The sequence below is a fragment of the Cupressus sempervirens genome, chromosome 2 (assembly GCF_028749045.1).
Source record: "Cupressus sempervirens isolate cs-2001-9-10 chromosome 2, ASM2874904v1, whole genome shotgun sequence".
Lineage (NCBI taxonomy): Eukaryota > Viridiplantae > Streptophyta > Pinopsida > Cupressales > Cupressaceae > Cupressus > Cupressus sempervirens.
The window spans coordinates 227,973,278-227,992,403 of NC_143119.1; the positions used below are offsets into that span (position 1 = coordinate 227,973,278).

Consider the following 19,126-nt stretch of genomic DNA (forward strand, 5'->3'; position numbering starts at 1 on the left):
AGAAAATTTACTTTTATTGACTAATTTGTTTCTGTCATGAAAATTCTATAAAACCCTAGCGAATCTATAATTATTGATGAATCTCATTATTAGAAGTACAAATACCTAGAAACCATAATTTTATATCATATAAAACATCGTAACCCTTTTGAATAAACATTAGATGATCCCAAATCAACAATATAGATCCTATTTTGGACCAAAATGTTGAAGGACATATTTTAGAAAACATTTTCAAAATAATGACACCTTTGTACAATCAAATATATTTCATGCCAAAGATTAAAAGGAAAAAAACTTACTTGTAATGTCTTTGGAGTAGAGACATATGTCAAGTATATGTACTAAATAACCTAGCTTATGGATTTACCACATATTGGCAAATGTGCCTATCGAATATGATAAGCCTTAAAAAATTTAGGCAAAAATATATGATTTACTCTGTGGAAAGATTAAATTCCATTGGTGAAGCTATCAACCAAACTAATAATAATTATGTATCATTATTTGCGATTGGTCCAAGCATAGGATCCAATTTTCATCAAGTACGAACGACAACTATTCACCACTAAAATTATCCCTAATTTTATCCTTCAAATATTCATAGTCCGTCTTTATATCAGTATCTAAGTATGCATTTAATTTGTAAAAAGGAACTCAAATTTCACATCATTTATACATCATTTATACAAGCCTTTAATTAAGCAGCCTATATTTACATAAAGAAATCTATATTTTATAATAATAAACAACTATTTGAAAACTCTAAAACATTACGAGTTTTCACGAGTTTAAATAAAATCCAAATAACTAGAAGAAGATTTAATCATTGCAAACATTAAATATGTTGTCAAAGAACTATTTTATTATTATATTATTAAGGCCACTTATAGTTTCAATAAGAATGAAGGGTGAGTTATTTGAAAAAAAAAATAGTTAATCAAATATAATTAAACAATTTCTAATATTGTAGGGTAGTGATTCTTTTAACTTCCTGGAGCAACCTACCAAAACCATCTTCTTCATCTTAGTGAGACCTCGGAAGCTTGATGGTCATTCCTCTAACGCAGAACAGTGGCTCAAATCTAACTCTTCCAAATTTTGGAGCTGCCCAAAGTTTGAAGGCAATTTTTTCAAGCTTGTAAAATAATCTAAGAACAACTGTTTGAGGGAAATAAGATGTGCAAAGCTGGAGGGCAGTACACATAATGAAGAGCAGCCCGCTAAATATAATGCTGTCAAATTGCTTAGTTGCCCAAAATTTGGAGGCAATTTTTTCAATGAATAGCACTGATCCATCCACAACCTTTGTAGATTCCTGAGATCCGCCAATTTGGAAGGAAGTTCTGTCAACTGATGGCAATCAATTAAATACAATTCTTTTAACTTCACTAGCTTTTCCAATCCTTCTGGTAGTCTTTGCATACTTTTCAAATCAGAAAAGCCTAATTTTACAACCGAAGAATCTGGAATGATCTCTGAAGGAATTTTTGAGTTCTCAAATGCATTTTCAGAATAGCCTGTAAAGTGCAATGCGAGCAGGCTTGGAGGAAGCTGCATATTTGAACAAAAATTGACAGAAAGTAAGTTTTCATATACAGCCTAATTAAAGCAAAGTAAATGGAAAATGTGATCTGACGAGGTAGATCTGTACCTGGCAAGATGCCCAAGTTTCTCAAACTTCACAGGTAAATCCACAACATCACCAGGAATTCCAAGGTTTCTGAGTTGTTTGAATGGTTTATGACATTTCCCTCTGAATATTACTTGGGATCCTTCATAAGATAGCACTCTTATGGAATCGCTCATTGAATTTAGATGATTCTCATTAATTTCAATTGGAGAGTGCTCATACTCTTCATTTGAAACCAAAAGAAAGCCTTTTAGGTTTTTGAGCTTCTGCACAAAAATAAACCATATATATCATTATAAATGTGAACAACAAATGTATAATCATAATCTTGAAAAGTTAGAACAGATGTTATAACGACTGTCAACAACACACCTCTTCATCTTTCAAGCATTTTAATAATGTCTCAGGATCCCTGATCCTGTTTTGCTCTGACATCTTTTTTCCTCTCGCTCGAACTATGTCATGAACAATTACTGTACCAATTTGAGAGTCCTTGATGAATGAAGCGTCTTCCAGAGCTCTGAATTCCTCCTCTCCAACTATGTAGGCCACTTTTTGACTTGGCCAATCATGAAAGAAGCATGTAATATCTAAAAAAGCCTCTTTCACAGGTGGCAATAATCTGTGGTAAACAAAATCGACCATACGGTCACTGATATCTTCCTCTTCCACCTTCTCCCCTTCTCTAAGCAACTCTAATACTATATTAATTGTGTTTCTACTACTAATGGCCAGTTGAGAGCCAGCTATTTCCAGCAGAAGTGGAACACCACCACACAGCTCAAGGAGGTCATGAATATTCTTTTCATCTTTGTAATCAGTAGCTTTCTTCAACAGAATCTTTCTGGCCTGTGTGTGTGGAAGAGAACTGACACGATACTGTTGGCGTTGAATATTCCTGGCATTGAATATGTCTGTCTCATGGAGGTTTCTAGTCGTGACAAGTATTCTACTTCTGGGGGGAAGGCAACTGCCCAAGTCTTTGGGCAGAAGCTTCTTGAGATCTGTATTCTTAAGTCCATTGTCAATGTAAAGAAATAAAGCCTGATTGGGATGCTTTTTACAAAACAACCAGATCATTCCCGACCTTGGTCACAGTCTGTCAACTCCACATTCTGTTGGAACAACCCATACAAAATCTGCGGTTGGAGAACTTTCAGATCTTTCTTATTACAATTTTGATCCATGTGAATCCTACAATGTTTAAAATTTTTTAGGTCAATCTGTGCATAGACAGTATCAGCAAGTGTAGTTTCCCCAATTCCCCCAAGACCGTACACAACCACAACAATTGGTAAAGCATCCTGTGCATTCAAATCAAGGAGTTGAATTACACTTTCCAGTCTGCTCTGGATTCCAACTGTAAGTTTTGCAGCAAAATTCTATTAGGATTTGCTTAATATAACACGAAGAATTAGGTTTTTTTTTAAATTGCAGGTTTGCCCTACCTCGTTCCTGGTATGCATAAAACTCCTGTGACTGTAGTGCAATCTTTGGTCGTCTGCTTTCTATTTCAGTTACACCCAACAATGTGAGTTCAGCATATAGACGATTTATTTTGCCCTGGAAATCTTGTAAACTCTCAGCATTCACAGAAGCCGAAAGAAACCTTCAAACAAATCAACAATTAAATGTGACATTAGAAAATAGACCTGAATTTTAGATCCGTGTAAGGTATTAGTATCACCCAATAACATGCTGAATGCTGTGTTTATCTCCTAGTGATTGTTATCACTGGATTTCAATTTTGTTATTATGTAAAACGGGGTGCTTTAGGTAAGATCTAATAAATATTGAGTATACTGGGGTATGCCCCTTTAAAAATCTGTATAATATAAGACTTTGGTCCCGAGCAAGATTGGAGGTTTTCTTGCTCCGTTCTTTCCTACCAGTGCCCGTTTGAACGGAGAACAATGTAACTATTTTTTTTTCAAATATTTAATATAATATAAAGACTTTGGCCGTTTATTGATAAAAATTTTTAAAAAGGGGTGCTTTACAACTTACGATTCATGCACACGTCACTAGGAATAAATTATAAAAGAATGCCAAATAGAGGTTAGTTCAGTCAACTCAACAGAGCAACAAGTCGAATACCAATGGGTTTACTTCAAAGCATAAGCATTAAATAATTCATCTCAATCTTTGCTTCCTTCTTGATGGCTCTGAGGCCCGCGCTTCTAGTCAACATCAACATTGACCTGTTGGAGGTGCTAGAGATGGAAAATATTCAGATTTGTTATTTCTGAGATCAAAATATCTCTGGGATAAGATTTTGACAAGTTTCCTATAGCTTCTAGTTGTGCGCAACACTACATTGTTTCTGTGTGAGCACATTTTCTAGTGTATTGATGCACATGGTGAATGGTTCAATTAAAAAAAACCTTTGCTGATTGTCTATCTTGGAAGCCATTGAGTCCTTTCTCATTGTCTGGCAGCGGATACAAGGAGATCTCATTTTTCTCAGATCAAAAGGATGCAGAAATGCAGATCACAAGGCCTACGTCCAGTGAATATTACCTACATGTGTTTGTGCTAGAGGAGCCTTATTGAAAGACTTGATTGAATTCAAAGAACTGAGTGGTGTGGCAAATTTATGGTGTAGAGAAGGTAATGTGCAACACATTTGGGCTGCAATGACATTTGTGACCACAAGAGACGGACCTCATTCAGCAAGGTACACCAAGAGATGCTAGTAAGTTGTTTTCCATTTCCACGTATATATGTCTCATTAAGTTGTGATTTAATTTTGGCATTAGAAAAGTCTGGTTATGGTGGTTATTAATTGTAGTTTGAATATGCAGTTTTTAGCCTGAAGATTAGTTTTATAGTCTATTGTCATAAAAAATGTGTGAATGTAGAAGTATTAAATTTAAAATAAATTAATAAACACAGAAAAAGTTGTGTCAATTGGAGTGCATTATCGGTGGTACCTGACAAAAAGTTCACATTAAGGTGGGGAGGATATATTCATTCCTCAATGAAATGAGCCTTGAAAAACAAATTTTGCTAAGTAGAAAATCACCTGGAGGATGGAGGAGCACTGGAGGCTGTAGGAAATTTAGCAACCACACATCAATCACTGACAACAGGGCCGCTTATCAGCTCTGGTGGCATTTCATTTTTTATGTTGTGTGAATAAGTATAAATTTCTCATTGTAGGGGGAATGATGACCAATGTTCCATTCCCATTTCGTGCTGAAAAGACTAAAGCCAAGATTGGCTTCCAAGTGGTAACCGTAACCATCTCATATCATTTGCGATTAGAGTGGTAGTGATCTACAATGGTGGCTGCACTTGTGACAAAAGGGCTTGATGTTCAAGCTTTTTATGTAAGTAATTGGATGTGTGATGCAAAGAGAAGCGATGATCCATCAAGGATGTGTGATGATGTTTGTCCCCATTCACAAGATGATGTAAGTGATTGGAAGTGTTTGTCCCTAGTCAAAAGTTGGTGATTATGATTGGATGTGTTTGTTCCTAATTAAAATTGTTGTGAGTATGTGTGTATCCCTGTTCATGACTCGTACTGGATAGCTGTGTTTGTCCCTATCCAAACTTAATGTAAGAACTTGGATAGATGTGTTAGTCCCTATCGTTGACCCACAAGTAGATTTGTACATCATACTCATATCTTATGATGAACTATGAAATCTAGACATCATTGGTATTAAAGCTATCAGATTTCCACAATCCATAGTAATTATGCTCTTTTTGCTGGATTCAATTGTGTGGGGCTTTTTACCATCAACGTTCTAGATCACACTAGTGATCCATCATCAGGATGCACAAGAATAGCAGGAACAGAAAAAATGATAGGAAGCAGACTTAGCAGACACCAATCATAGATATCTACTTTCTGTCATTTTTTCTATTCCTGCTATTCTCTTGCATCCTAATGATGCATAATGGAGTGTTGATGCAAGAAGGGAATGAAATAACTAGGCCAAAGGGCACACCCAGCTATCCAAACCACCCTGCAAGAGTTAACACAGCAGAAAACACAACACAAGAAATAACAACCACAGGAGGAAGAAGAACAAAACACTTTTATAGATCCTTCAAATATTCAACATACATGCCCAGCTGTAAGGCCTTCTGGGTTACGGCCAAATACAAAATCAATTACAATACTCGATGATCCCACTTTGCATTCTGCTTCTTATTTCTCGAAGCCTCTCCCTTAAAACTTAGTCCAAGACCTCCTTAAATACTTGCCCAAACGGCTTACAGAAGATTCTAGAACATAGAAAAGCCACAAGTTGACTCTCAGCAAATATTAACTACCTATACCAAAATTAAATGCAAGCAAAGTCGGCCCAACCTAGAACCAGACACAGACTACACGACGAAAGAAGACTTCACAAAATACTGGCACTCGGCATCCGCACGAACTTGGCATCCAAAGGAATCACTCGGCAGCTACTACTAACCCGGCATCCTCCAACACTCGGCAACCAAAGGAAATGACTTGGCATCCAAAGGAACTCGGCAACCAAAGAAATCACTTGGCAACCAAAGGAATAACTCGGCAACCAAAGGAATAACTCGGCAACATTGAAAACTGATGCTCGGCAATATCTAATAGTATGAACAAAAGGTGCAAAATTATGAGGCAACCCAGGATGCTCCTGCATCAAGTGTAATCCAAGTTGTTGATAGGAAAAACTCTCGCCCAATTGAAGCTTGAAAAAAGAGCATTATCATTGATATTGTAACAGTGGTAAGCTAAGTTGTCAGTTTGGACTCGGGGACAGGTTTGGATTCGTGGGTTTGGGCAAAAAAAATCCATTTGGGTATGTGGGGGGAGTCATAACTATTGCATTATATATACAAAAAATAAGAGAGACAATTTTTAGGACTAGGCTTGACTGTCAATGTGGTTTCACGTTTTCCAATATATATTTCAATTTGGTATGATATTTTAAATCAGCTTTTTGATGGATTTAGACTAATGCAGTTGCTATTGATATTTAGTGTCACATTTTATTTTATAAATAGAGGGCTTGAATATATATATATATATGAGCTGTACCATTTATTTTTAAATTATATCAAATTGTAGTTTACTAATGGTACTGTTATACCATTTTGGCTGATTGCATCTTAAATTATTTTCAAGTAGATTTGTTGTTATATTTCCTTGCTCATACAGATTGATTAGCTTGTCATACCCAATGTTTGGGTTGCAAGTTTGTTCAAAGGGGCCATCACTTCAATGCTCCACATAAAAGAAACTTAAAACTTCTTACTTGGTTGCTATGCATATGGTTTTAATCAATGCTCAAGGAAAGTTGATGGGCATTTCCAGTATATACTACAACTTGCAACCCGAACACTTGGTATGACAAGCTAATGAGTCTATATAGGCAAGGCAAAATAACAACAGAAATTCTACTTGAAAATAGTATAAGATGCAATCAGCCAAAATTGTATAACAGTGCCATTAATAAACTACAATTTAATATAATTTAAAATTAAATGGTACAGCTCATATATATATATGAGATGTACCATAGTAAGATAATAATTATAGTTTCCTGTGTTTTTAATATACTTTTTGGCCTCATGGGCCATTGGTCCTGAAGGGTCTGTGCGGGCTCCTTAAGGGTCCATGCCAAGGACTATGGGTCCATAGACCCACGAGGACCCCTCGATCTGTGGCACAGACCCTGCCCAGACCAAACACGAATCCGGACCCGAGAAGGACCCAAACCCGGACCCAACTAGCAGGGTCCAAACCCAGTATCTCAGGTCATATGGGAGAGCAAATGACTATGCAGATCCTGTGGATATCAGACTTCTCTGAAGTGTGGTCAGTCGGTGATGATTTCAGTAAGAGTGAAAGCTGGATAAGTTCTCGTATGTAGGTCATCATGAGCAGCAAGATCTAGATAGCAGCATGCAGACCTAAAACTATGCATAGGCATACAATTTTGTTTCCAGTTCATGTGATGTACTTTCTACCTATGTTCACACTAATGGGGGGTGTTAGGAAATTATGTTCACATGGGTTTAGAATAACAATGTGTGCCATTAATAAACTAAAATTTGATATAATTTAAAATTAAATGGTACAGCTCATATATATATATATATGAGATGTACCATAGTAAAATAATAATTATAGTTTCCTGTGTTTTTAATATACTTTTTGGCCTCATGGGCCATTGGTCCTTAAGGGTCCGTGCGGGGTCCTTAAGGGTCCATGCCAAGGACTATGGGTCCACAGACCCACGAGGACCCCTCAATCCATGGCGCAGGCCCTGCCCAGACCAAACACAAATCCAGACCCGAGAAGGACCCAAACCCGGACCCAACTAGCAGGGTCTAAACCCAGTATCTCAGGTCATATGGGAGAGCAAATGACTATCCAGATCCCGTGGTTATCAGACTTCTCTGAAGTGTGGTCAGTCAGTGATGATTTCAGTAAGAGTGAAAGCTCGATAAGTTCTCGTATGTAGGTCATCATGAGCAGCAAGATCTAGACAGCAGCATGTAGACCTAAAACTATGCATAGGCATACAATTTTGTTTCCAGTTCATGTGATGTACTTTCTACCTATGTTCACACTAATGGGGGGGTGTTAGGAAATTATGTTCACATGGGTTTAGAATAACAATGTGTGCTAAAATAAAAGTGAATTGCCATTACAGTTCACATAATTAGCATTGATTGTTATTTTTTGTTTATGGGTAGTTACAACTTACCTATAATATAGGATATGCAACTCTCTCTGTGGATTAAATGAAACAGACAATAAGAAGAAGAAAATATAGTATAATGGTGTGCTATATGTGCTACTAATCTCTCTCTGTCCATATTTTAACAGATATGGTGTTTTGTGACATAGTCCCAATAAATGCTTGTACTTTTTAGTAGGTAGACCTTGGCTATATAACAACTATAATTTTCTATCACAGAGAAAATGCCCATTTACAGATGATAAGAAGAAGAAAATATAGTATTATGGTTTGCTGTATATGCTACTAATCTCTCTCTGTCCATATTTTAAAAGATATGGTGATTTGTGACATAGTCCCACTAAATGCTTGTACTTTTTAGTAGGTGACCTCTCTCTCTCTCTCTCTCTCTCTCTCTCTCTCTCTCTCTCTCTCTATATATATATATATATGGATTAAATGAAACAGCCGATAAGAAGAAGAAAATATAGTATTATGGTGTGCTATATACACTACTAATCTCTCTCTGTCGATATTATAACAAATATGGTGTTTTGTGACATAGTCCCAATAAATGCTTGTACTTTTTATAGGTAGACCTTGGCTATATAACAAATATAATTTTATATCGCAGAGAAAATGCCCATGAGATACAACATGAAGTTCAACTCCAAATCTTGAAACCTTTTAAGTAAGAAGGAACACCTTTAATAACAATTGTCTTAATTATAATGTGATGGAAAGAGGTTTTTTGAAAATCTAAGGGAGAGATTTATCATCTATTATACCATTGAGAAAAAGAAAAATCAAATTAGCAAACAATCCCAGCAGAAATTGTTGCAACAATAATCTGACTTGACAGCAACTAATCTAGCAGCTAGTTTGCCTCCTTTAAAAACATTACCCATCAAATTGATCTATGTCTGGGTGGTTAGCTTTCAAATTAAGGTACATACAGATTAACTCCTCAGAAAATGACAAAATGGGGACACAAATTACTGAATTATTATTTTTTTGATGAAGGGTTCAATTACTGAATTATTGAAAATGTGGTTTTAAGAGAAAGCATGAATCCTTGTGCCACATGACTCTACTCTCACTAAAGACAGAAGGAAAATGGAGATTAGGTATAGATCTAAGTTACCATATTCGCTCATGCCCACTGGAATTCGATAGTTGATTAGTGTCAAAGTCGGGTTCGAATCGAAATCGTTTAAAATTCGTTTTTTTCAGAGGAATTCGCTGCAAATTCACCAAAATGGACCCTGGTCGAATTTGCAACGATTTTTGCCAGGCATTTGTTGGAGATGACGTGCCCAAAATGAATGTCGTGCGAATGACCTGGGAATGTGGACCACTTTAAATGGATTTTTAATTCTTTTTAATACTATTTTTTTCATCGTTTTTGTTTTTAGGTTATGTGTGCGATACTCATTCTTCCGGGTTTGTTATGCGCTTGTGATAAATTTAAAACACCATTAAATATAGAACTCTGTTTTTACTGACTGCAGATTCGTCCTCTCATGACTAAGTCGCTTTTAACAGGAGCCTTTGATGAAACAATGGCCAATGAACAATTTTCTTCCACTGAAGTCAAACATACAAATCATTCTTCATGTGGTCCACATGATCCCTGCACTTGTATTTTAAATAAAGATTATAGCTATTTCTTTATGTGTCTCTGTCCATAGATACTGTTCAGAAAAATTATTGGTACATAAAGTTATAAAGACAGCAGGTTATAAAATTTATTGGTACTTGATGGCTTTCTGAAGACAACAGGTTATAAAGTTTATACAATCTAATAATATTTCTTTAATTCAGAAGTTCTACATGTGCAAACTTAATATCTTTCTGTTTGCAATTCAATCATTGAAATCATACAGTACTTTCCCAGTCCTTTGCAAGACCTGACAGTTTCATTAACAATCATCTTTGGTGCTTGCTTTCATATATAGATAGATAGATAGATTTCGCATCCGCATCCGAACCAGCAAATTAGGTATAGATTCTAGAGCCATCAACAAAATCACTGTGAAATGTTGACATCCATTGACCAGAATGGATGTCTTATTAAATTGCCTATAAAGTGCAAAGGTCTTCTCCAAGTCAACCTCAAAAGTGGATACCATCAAATTTAAAGTTGTGAAGGTGACACTTGGAAAACTACCTTCAAAAGCTGAGATAGGTTAATCGAAAGAGTGCTGGTTTCATTTGGATTGTCCAATGCTACAGCTACCTCCATCTAAAAAATTGAACTAGAGGTTTAGATTGGATATTGAAATTCTTTTATGGCATTTTAATTTTTAGTAGAAATATGGAGAATCGCAAGCATGTAGAACAGGTGAGAGTGGCACCTGACATTCTTAAAGCAGAAAAGTTGTTTATCAACCCTTGAAAAGAGTGAATTTTGCGAAAATAAGTTATCTGGTGGAATTTTATTTCAACACATGAGTTGAGCATGGATAGAAAATGTTAAGAATATTCTTGAGTACCTTGCTCCTCTTGATAATTACCAAGGTGAAGCATTTTCATGGGTTGGTGAATTGTTATAAGAAGTTCACTAGAATTTTCGGCAGCATAAGCATACCATTGAACGATTGCGTGAAAAGGAAGGTCTTTACTTGGGCAAAGGTAGATGTGAGTTTTGAAAGGCTCAAAGGGATGGTTAAGGAAGCAACTGTTCTTGTAATACCAACATAAACAAAATTTTATAGTTGAGTGTGATGCTTCAAGAGTAGCTATAGGGGGAGTATTAGACCAAGATGGAAAGCTTGTGGTGTTTTTCAGCAAGAAATGAAACGCTAAAAGTGCCTCTTATGATAAAGAATTCTACATTGGAGTGCACTCTTTTTACATAGGCTATTCATCTTGATTATGAATAATCAAGAGTTGAAGTACATAAAGTCAAAGGGTAAGATATCCCACAGACATGTCAAATGGGTTATTTCTTGCAGGCCACTACTTTTTTTGTATAGTATAGGAAGGGAAAAAACAATGTAGTGGCAATTACCCTAAGTAGAAGGTGTCGTTAATTTGTTGTGATGAGTCATGGGTTGGTTGGTTTTCAACAACTAAAAGGTGAATCTGCAAATTATACAAGCAAATGACCCAAGTAGAAGGTGCATTTATTTGCTGTAATAGGTCATGGGTTGGTTGGTTTCAACAAATAAAGGGTGAATCTGCAAATTATACCCACATATGACCTTAGAAGAAGGTGTCATTTATTTGTTGCAATGAGTCATGGGTTGGTTGATAAAGGGTGCATCTGCAGATTATACATATTTTAGTAGTATTTATGCAATTCTACAAAGTCAAAAACATTCAAGTGTGCATCCATTTATAGACTTCTTATTACTAGATGGCTTTCTGTCTAAGGCATCTCGACTTGCATCCCCTTCAGATTGAAAAGAGAAAAGCCTGTGAAGAGATATGACTTTTGGTTTAGTGAGTGAGAAATCCTTTTGGCCTAAAATGAAAAGAAATGAGGATAGATTTATTGTTGACTGCAGGGTGTGTCAAATAGTAAAAGGAGGAAATAGAAATACAGGACAATACATACCCTTGCTAGAGCCAAAGGTAAATATTTTAGATGGATTTTGTCTTTGGACTGCCACAAACCCAAAGCTGTAACAACTTAGTGTTTGTAATGGTGGACCAATGTTTCTAGAATGGCCCAACTCATGCCTTGTAGGAGACAAATGGTGCAAGTCAAGTGTCACATTTGTTCTTTAGGGAAGTCATAAATTTGCCTGGTATTCCAAAAACTATAACTAGTGACAAGGAAATCAAATTCTTATGCCACTCTTGGAGACTTTTGTACTCAGTTACCGGATTCGCCTGGAAAAGGCCGGATCCGGGCTCGGGTCCAATCCGGATCCGGATCCACGTATGGATCCGTGAGGATCCGGACAGGATTCGTAATCCTGCCTGTGGATCCGTAAGGATCCGCGGCCCGCGGATCCTTACGAATCCTGCCCGGATCCTCGAGGATCCACGCGCGGATCCGTGTGAATCCGCGGCAATGAAGGAGGAGAATGCAAAAATGTGGGCCCATTATCATTTTTTAATGTTTTTTTTTTGCCCTAAAGGCCCTAAACCCTAAAAACGACCCTCTAAATCACAATGCAAGTTCATTTGCTCTCTATTTTGCTCTCTATTTTGCTCTCTCATTTTGCTCTCTCATACTTGCTAGTTTGAAGTGAAGTGCTTGGATTCGAAGGAGATCGGTTGTGGAGCTTCAAATACCTTGCAAGAAGTGTTTAAGGTATGCATTTCAACCATATTCTTGAATTCTTTCATAGATTATTGATTTATTTTTAGTTTTCCAAATTTTCAAGTTTTTGTGCAAGTGTGAAGTATGGTTTTCTTTCACTTTTTCTAGATTGCAAGAATAGAACAATGAGTAGTCAAGGCTCAGTGGGTGGGGGTGGGGCTGCATCACCAAGCTTCAAAATTGATAAGGGGTCTCCTTTATGGAGACACACAACAAGAGTTGCACAATGTCCTGGGGGTGGGGCATACATATGGAAATGTAATTTTTGCAACATACAACATAGAAGCTCCTATTCCCGAGTGAAACTACATTTTTTGGGCCCTGCGGGTGAAGGAATTCACATGTGTCAAGGTAGTGATAAGAAGGGATTACCAGCTGCACAAATAGCAGCATTAGCAAAAGAGCAAGATGATGCTGATAGAGCAGTTGCAAAAGCAAAACGTGGTGCTTCCCAAAAAACAAATATACCAACACCATCATTTGATCAAACAAACACAAGAACACATCCTTTTTTGCCTATGCCAACTACAAATGATGAAGATGAAGACCCATCTCCACTCACCCGCAAGAGAGGCCCACTAGATAGGGCATTCCAAATTGAAAAGAGAGACATTGCTGATCACAAAATTGGACGTTGTTTAATTGCAAATGGTGTTTCATTTAATTTTGCTAGATCACCTTATTTTAGGGAGATGGTGGAAGCAATAAATGATGCACCCCATGGTTACAAACCGCCTGGTTATGAGAAGTTGCGCACTACCATATTACATGATGAGAGGAAAAATGTAGAGGCTCAACTTCAACCAATAAGAGATTTTTGGGTTCAATCGGGTGTGTCTATTATTTCGGATGGTTGGAAAGATTGTAGAAACCGTCCATTGATCAATGTTATTGCTGTATGCCCTAAGGGGGCAATGTTCTTGAAGGCAGTTGATTGTGAAGGGCAAGTGAAAGATGCAGAATTTATTTCACGCATTCTCATTGATGCCATAGAGTCAGTGGGTCCTGATAATGTTGTTCAAGTGGTCACGGACAATGCAAAAGTTTGCAGGGCTGCAGGGATAATTGTAGAGTCTAGATATGATCATATCTTTTGGACACCATGCACCGTCCACTCTCTCAATTTAGTGATGAAAGCAATTGGCACCGAAATAGATTGGGTGAAAATGATATATGAGGAAGCTGAAGAGATTCAAATGTTTGTGACAAATCACCACATGTCACAAGCAATTTTTAGGAGTTTCTCGGACTTGGAGTTATTGAAGGTAAATTTTTATATTTAATATATAATTGAATATTATTGGATTCCACAATTATTAATTTTTGTTGTTGTTTACATTAACATGTTTTAATTTTTAAATGTTTTACTAACTTGAGTTTAACATGTTCTTAGGTTGCTGAAACCCGCTTTGCCTCTCACACAATCGTCTTGAGACGACTTGTGAAGGTAAAAGAAGCATTGAAGCATATGGTCATTAGCCCCCAATGGGGCATTTGGAAGAATTCCAATACAGCAAGGGCTTTAAATGTGAGAAGAATGATACTAGATGAGGATTGGTGGGGTCTTGTGAGTTATGTGTTGGAAATCACCGATCCAATAATGGCAATGCTTCGCTTCGCAGATAGTGATGAGCCATGTCTTGGGGATATTTATGATTCCATGGATAGTATGCTGGAAAAAATTAAAATGGTAAGTTTTACGCTCTTTTACAACAATTTTTTATTTGAGAGATATCTAGATTCTAAAGTTTAAATTAACATATTCACTAATTATAATTATTATTCATATTTCATATCTTAGGTCATACAGAGGAGGGAGAATGATCCTGAGGACACCCTTTACAAGAAGGTGGAAAAAATTGTTCATCATCGATGGAACAAGATGACCACACCTTTGCACCTCCTTGCATATGCTCTATCCCCGAGGTACTGTAGTTCTTATCAAATGTTTGTGCTTATTTTATCCAATGTTTGTGCTATTGATATTTGATAGTGTTCAATTGTCTTTTGTTATCCCCAGGTACTATAGTGCAGATGTACTTCGCCTTCCAGGTAGAGTGCCACCATTTAGAGATGCAGAGGTTGCAGATGGGTATAAGAGGGCACTAGCTAAGATATTCCAAGATCCAGAGATTGGGGCAATTGTGAGGAGTGAATTTGCTGCTTTCAACTCAGGTGAGGATTTCAACCCTATTGCCATAGCAGACCAAAGCAGGATGGGTGCCATCAAATGGTGGTACCTTCATGGGCAAGCCTTCACGTACCTCCAACCTCTTGCCATAAAGGTCCTATCCCAAGTAAGTTTGTAAAATTAAGCTTAAGGTTAACATTCTCAATTCCTTGAATTTATTATTTAATTTATTTATCTTGATTGTTGTATTGATAATTTTTAATTTCTCTTTAGGTTGCCAGCTCTTCTGCCGCTGAGCGGAATTGGAGTACTTACTCCTTTATCCACTCAATCAAACGCAACCGGTTGGCTCCAAAAAAATCAGAAGACCTTGTGTTCATTCACAACAATTTGCGCTTGTTGTCACGGAAGGATCCTAAGTACAAGAAGGGGCCCGAAAAGCTTTGGGATGTAGCACCCGAGACTCCTGATTTAGATATGACCATCCGAGATCTTGCTAGATCCACTTTGATTGATGTGGATGATGAGGAGGAGGATTATGAGTTAACAATCCCCTCTACTACTAGTGGTTTGGGTTCCTCTACTAATACAGATGCAGCACTTGCAGCTCACCAGTACCCCTCTGATGCGGATTTTCTTGAAAATCCATTTGATGATTAAATAAAAAACTTTAGTGTTGACTCTTGACTCTTTTATGAGTAAATCATGTTATAAACTTTAAGTTTAATGATCTATATTTTGAATGTTACAAGCTTTCACTTTCAGTAATTCAATGTGAATGTGTTGATTTTCTTTATAATCGTGAAAATAGATTAATTATCAATGTCATTGATCAAGTATACTAGATTCATACTATGAAATGATTTAGTTTTAGAATTATGTATATTTCTCTTTTTTTTAGTATATATAATGCATATATATATATATATATATATATATATATATATATATATATATATACATGCATGAATCCTCCACGAATCATAATTGGGAAAAAAAAAAAATCCCGAATCCACGGATCCGATTCACGTGCCCGAATCGGATTCGTGTCACGAATCGGCAACTAAGCTTTTGTATAAAAATTGAATAGCAAGTTGCAAATCAGTTCAGCATACCATCCAAACCAATGGTGAAAGTAAGGCGGTGAATAGAAGCCTAGGTAATCTATTGAGGTGTTTAGTAAGTGACGAACATCAACAATGTGAGACAGTGATACATAAGATGAATTTGCCTATTACTTCAGCATAAATATGTCTATGTAAATCTCAAGCTATGGATTCAATTGATTACCAATAAGCCTACATAACAACCAAGAAGCTAGAATTTTTTTGTCGAGAATATGATGCCAGCAACTTGATTATGTACATCAACAAGTTAAGCTCAAATTACAGTCCATGAATAAGCATTATAAAAAGAGAGAGTTGATTTACATCTGCACAAGTAAAGGTATCCCCAAGGTGCCTTCAACAAGCTAAAGCACAGGATTGGACCTTGCACGAATGATAAAGAGGATGAACAATATGAATGGTAACCCCTACCAAATTGATTTTCCTGAGGACTTGGTCACGAATCCTATCTTTAATGTCACTGAGTTTTATTCAGACTTAGCTGGGACTAATGAGGATTAGAGAAAGAGAAGGAAAACAACAATTGGATGAGGCACTTGCCAAAAAAGAAAAGAAAGCAAGTTGAACAAGTACTAGATACCAAATTGGTGGTTGATCCAAATTTTATATACTGTATTAAGTGTGAAGGTCTGCCAAAATCTAACAACTCGCGGATCAAAAAGCTGATTTGTTTAATTACAGATAGAAAACTCCATCCTGTGAACCAATAGCAGGAGGTTTTACTTTACCAAGAGAAGGGGAAGTCAATGTTGAGTGTCTATGATGATTTTCTACTCCCAGACTCAGTCAGTTGAGTTGCTGTTCACCTATTTTGAGACATTTGTTCTAGTATTTTTAGTAGCCTCTTCCATCTTTGTTTTGACCAATCCTTAACAGCTGTCAGCTATTTTTACTTTCTAAGAGTTTGATACGTTTGAAATCTCTGGGAGCTGAGGAGTTGTTGGAGTTTGTTGGTTTTGACTCTTGAGGATCAGTCTAAATTACCGGTTTGAGTTCAGTTCCAAGTTCGAAGTTCGAGAACCGTTCGCAAGTTCATCAAAATTTTGGAAAGGGGCTTGGGTTTGTTTGGGTTCGTTAGTACAAAAACATACATACATACATATATATATAAACCATGAGTTAAAATTAGAATGTAGCAAGTAGCATAAACACATTTAAACAACAAAAAAACCATAGACTTGTAATCATAGTGTTCATACCATCATACATCAAAGATTCAAAGAAATAAAAATAAATCATAGCATCAAGTTCAATCAATCTTTGAACTCCTCCTTGCACAACCAAAGCCTTGCTCAACCACCTATTTGCTATTGCTTAAAACAAAATAACCTGTTTGGAAACAAAAAATGACAATGAGAGGCCACCAAAAGCATTTCATAACAACCTATTAGGGTTGTGGATGCCAAAAACTCATTAAATTTTGCAAACAAAACAGTTATTGCCGTCCACGGGGCCCAGAAATGAGGTGGTTCAATGATTAACGGCATGGTCCACCCAGGTTCGAACTTGCAGGGAAAATATCACGCCCTGCCCAAACCAGACATTGAAGCAGACCCGAACTTCAAACCAGTTCAAACTTCTGCTGGTCCAAGGGGTGCAAGGACGAACCATGGTAACTTAGGGGTAAGAGGTAAATTAGTAATGGAAAGATGGACCAAATCAGAGGAGACAGAGAACAGCAGAAGCTGAATGTTAGATGGTCAATATTTTACAATCTTTCCACAGCTATGGCTATTCCGGTAGATTTTTTTTTTTTTTACTGATATAAGATACAATAACTGGTTGTGTATTTCTCTTCGTTATAAAGTAGATGTATTGCGCCTTCTTGATTCTCTGCTGTTGACATTACTTGGATTCTTAAGGTAAGAATAGAGTATGTTTTGAGTCTAATTTGTAGCTTCTTAGAATTTGTTAACCGAACAAGCTTCTCTTTCTGGACTTCCCAAATTCTCATTTTAGTTCTCCTCGCAAAAGGAAAATATTGACCTTAGTTCTCCTCACAAAAGGAAGATATCAACCTAAGGGATGCAAATGAATGGACATCTGACTTACTTGACAACAGTCACTCCCTAAACTAATGACATTTTTGTTAGCTTCTTTATGGACTCCAGGAATCTTTTCCATAAGGAAGAAGAAGCTTCATCTGAACCATAACAGTCAGATTGCATCGAAGCCATTTTCACACCAAAATTTTGTAGTGGCTTCCAAAAATCTGTAGGTAAACCGAGCAAGCGAATCCAAACCTCCTAACGAGCAGTAGAGGATAAGGAACCCAATTAAGCCAGGGGATAAGCTTTTGAAATGGCCTTCCTGTTTTAACTTGTAATATTTTTATGGAGGAGCATAGCATCATTACTCTCTAAGAATGAAACATGCCAAAGTATTGAAAATTTTCGGGGTAAAATATACCTGCGGGGAGGTGGAAAAATAAGACTGCGCCGATTCTTGGATTGTTGGGACTAAGAGCCAAGGCTCATTACAGTGCCCTATTAAAGCATGGCCCGAACCTTCACAGATTCTGCTGCAACCAATGAATCTGAAATCTGGACTACTGGAGTAGGGTTGGCCATACCCATTGTGGGCGTAGACCCGATAACGCCATATTCCAAGCGGAACCGCATTAGCCAACGGGAAGCAGGATTAGCCCATATCAGCACGGGTTGTCACTTTGATCACTCTTTCCCTGCTTCTAGAGTTCCCCAAATTTCGCATATTCTAATCTCTATACTGCTGACTTTGATCTTGATCCATACAATGTATTATTTAGCCAGTTTATTTTCATTGTAGTGGTTGAAAATGCAGTAAAGTATGAAAGAACGAGCTAAGTTTCTCGCTTCAGAGCAAAAATTTAAGCTGCGGATGCAAGACATAGAAATCGTTCTGTGGGGGATTAAGCGTGAAGAAGGAACTTCTTCTCTGAAGTACATAGGGGAGAAAGGAATAGCCAGAAACATGTAAATGGCGAGTTTGCCTGGAGCTGTGTTCGATGTCTTCTGCAAGCAAATGCGCCGCCATTTCATATTCTAAACCGAAACCCATCAAATTATTAATGTGAGGTCTTATGGAGGGGAGTTTTTTATGAATTGTGGCAGTTTTTATTAGCATAAATTGGGCGTAATTTAGAATCTTTTGTTAAATCTTAAAGCAGTTACTATTCAGGAATTGAAATTAAGTTTTGGAAAAAGGGTCCTGAATATTAGTAATGTCTATAAATAATTTTTCCTTCTTTTTAAAAGATTTAATTTTAAAATTATTTTTTCAAACTTCTAATAATAC

The 19,126-nt window shown here is 36.8% G+C and overlaps 2 protein-coding genes across 3 annotated transcripts; one reads left to right on the forward strand and one right to left on the reverse strand.

Moving 5' to 3' along the window:
• Positions 1-843: 843 nt before the first annotated feature.
• LOC149571874 (uncharacterized) lies at positions 844-18,932 on the reverse strand. Of its 2 annotated transcripts, XM_089813287.1 has the most exons (5): positions 18,260-18,932; positions 3,082-3,242; positions 2,006-2,993; positions 1,655-1,899; positions 844-1,554 (listed from the first exon to the last, which is right to left on the reverse strand). In XM_089813287.1, the coding sequence occupies exons 3-5, from the start codon at positions 2,711-2,713 to the stop codon at positions 1,452-1,454; spliced, it is 1,056 nt and encodes a 351-aa protein (XP_089669413.1). In that variant the 5' UTR covers positions 2,714-2,993; positions 3,082-3,242; positions 18,260-18,932; the 3' UTR covers positions 844-1,451. The 2 variants fall into 2 exon arrangements, with proteins under 2 accessions (XP_089669413.1, XP_089669414.1); XM_089813288.1 differs by lacking the exon at positions 18,260-18,932 and having other exon boundaries at positions 3,082-7,048.
• LOC149571875 (uncharacterized) lies at positions 9,725-15,474 on the forward strand. The gene is made up of 5 exons (XM_089813286.1): positions 9,725-13,857; positions 13,986-14,282; positions 14,394-14,518; positions 14,613-14,889; positions 14,997-15,474. Exons 1-5 carry the CDS (start codon positions 12,718-12,720, stop codon positions 15,381-15,383), a joined length of 2,226 nt encoding a protein of 741 aa, XP_089669412.1. The 5' UTR covers positions 9,725-12,717; the 3' UTR covers positions 15,384-15,474.
• Positions 18,933-19,126: the final 194 nt, after the last annotated feature.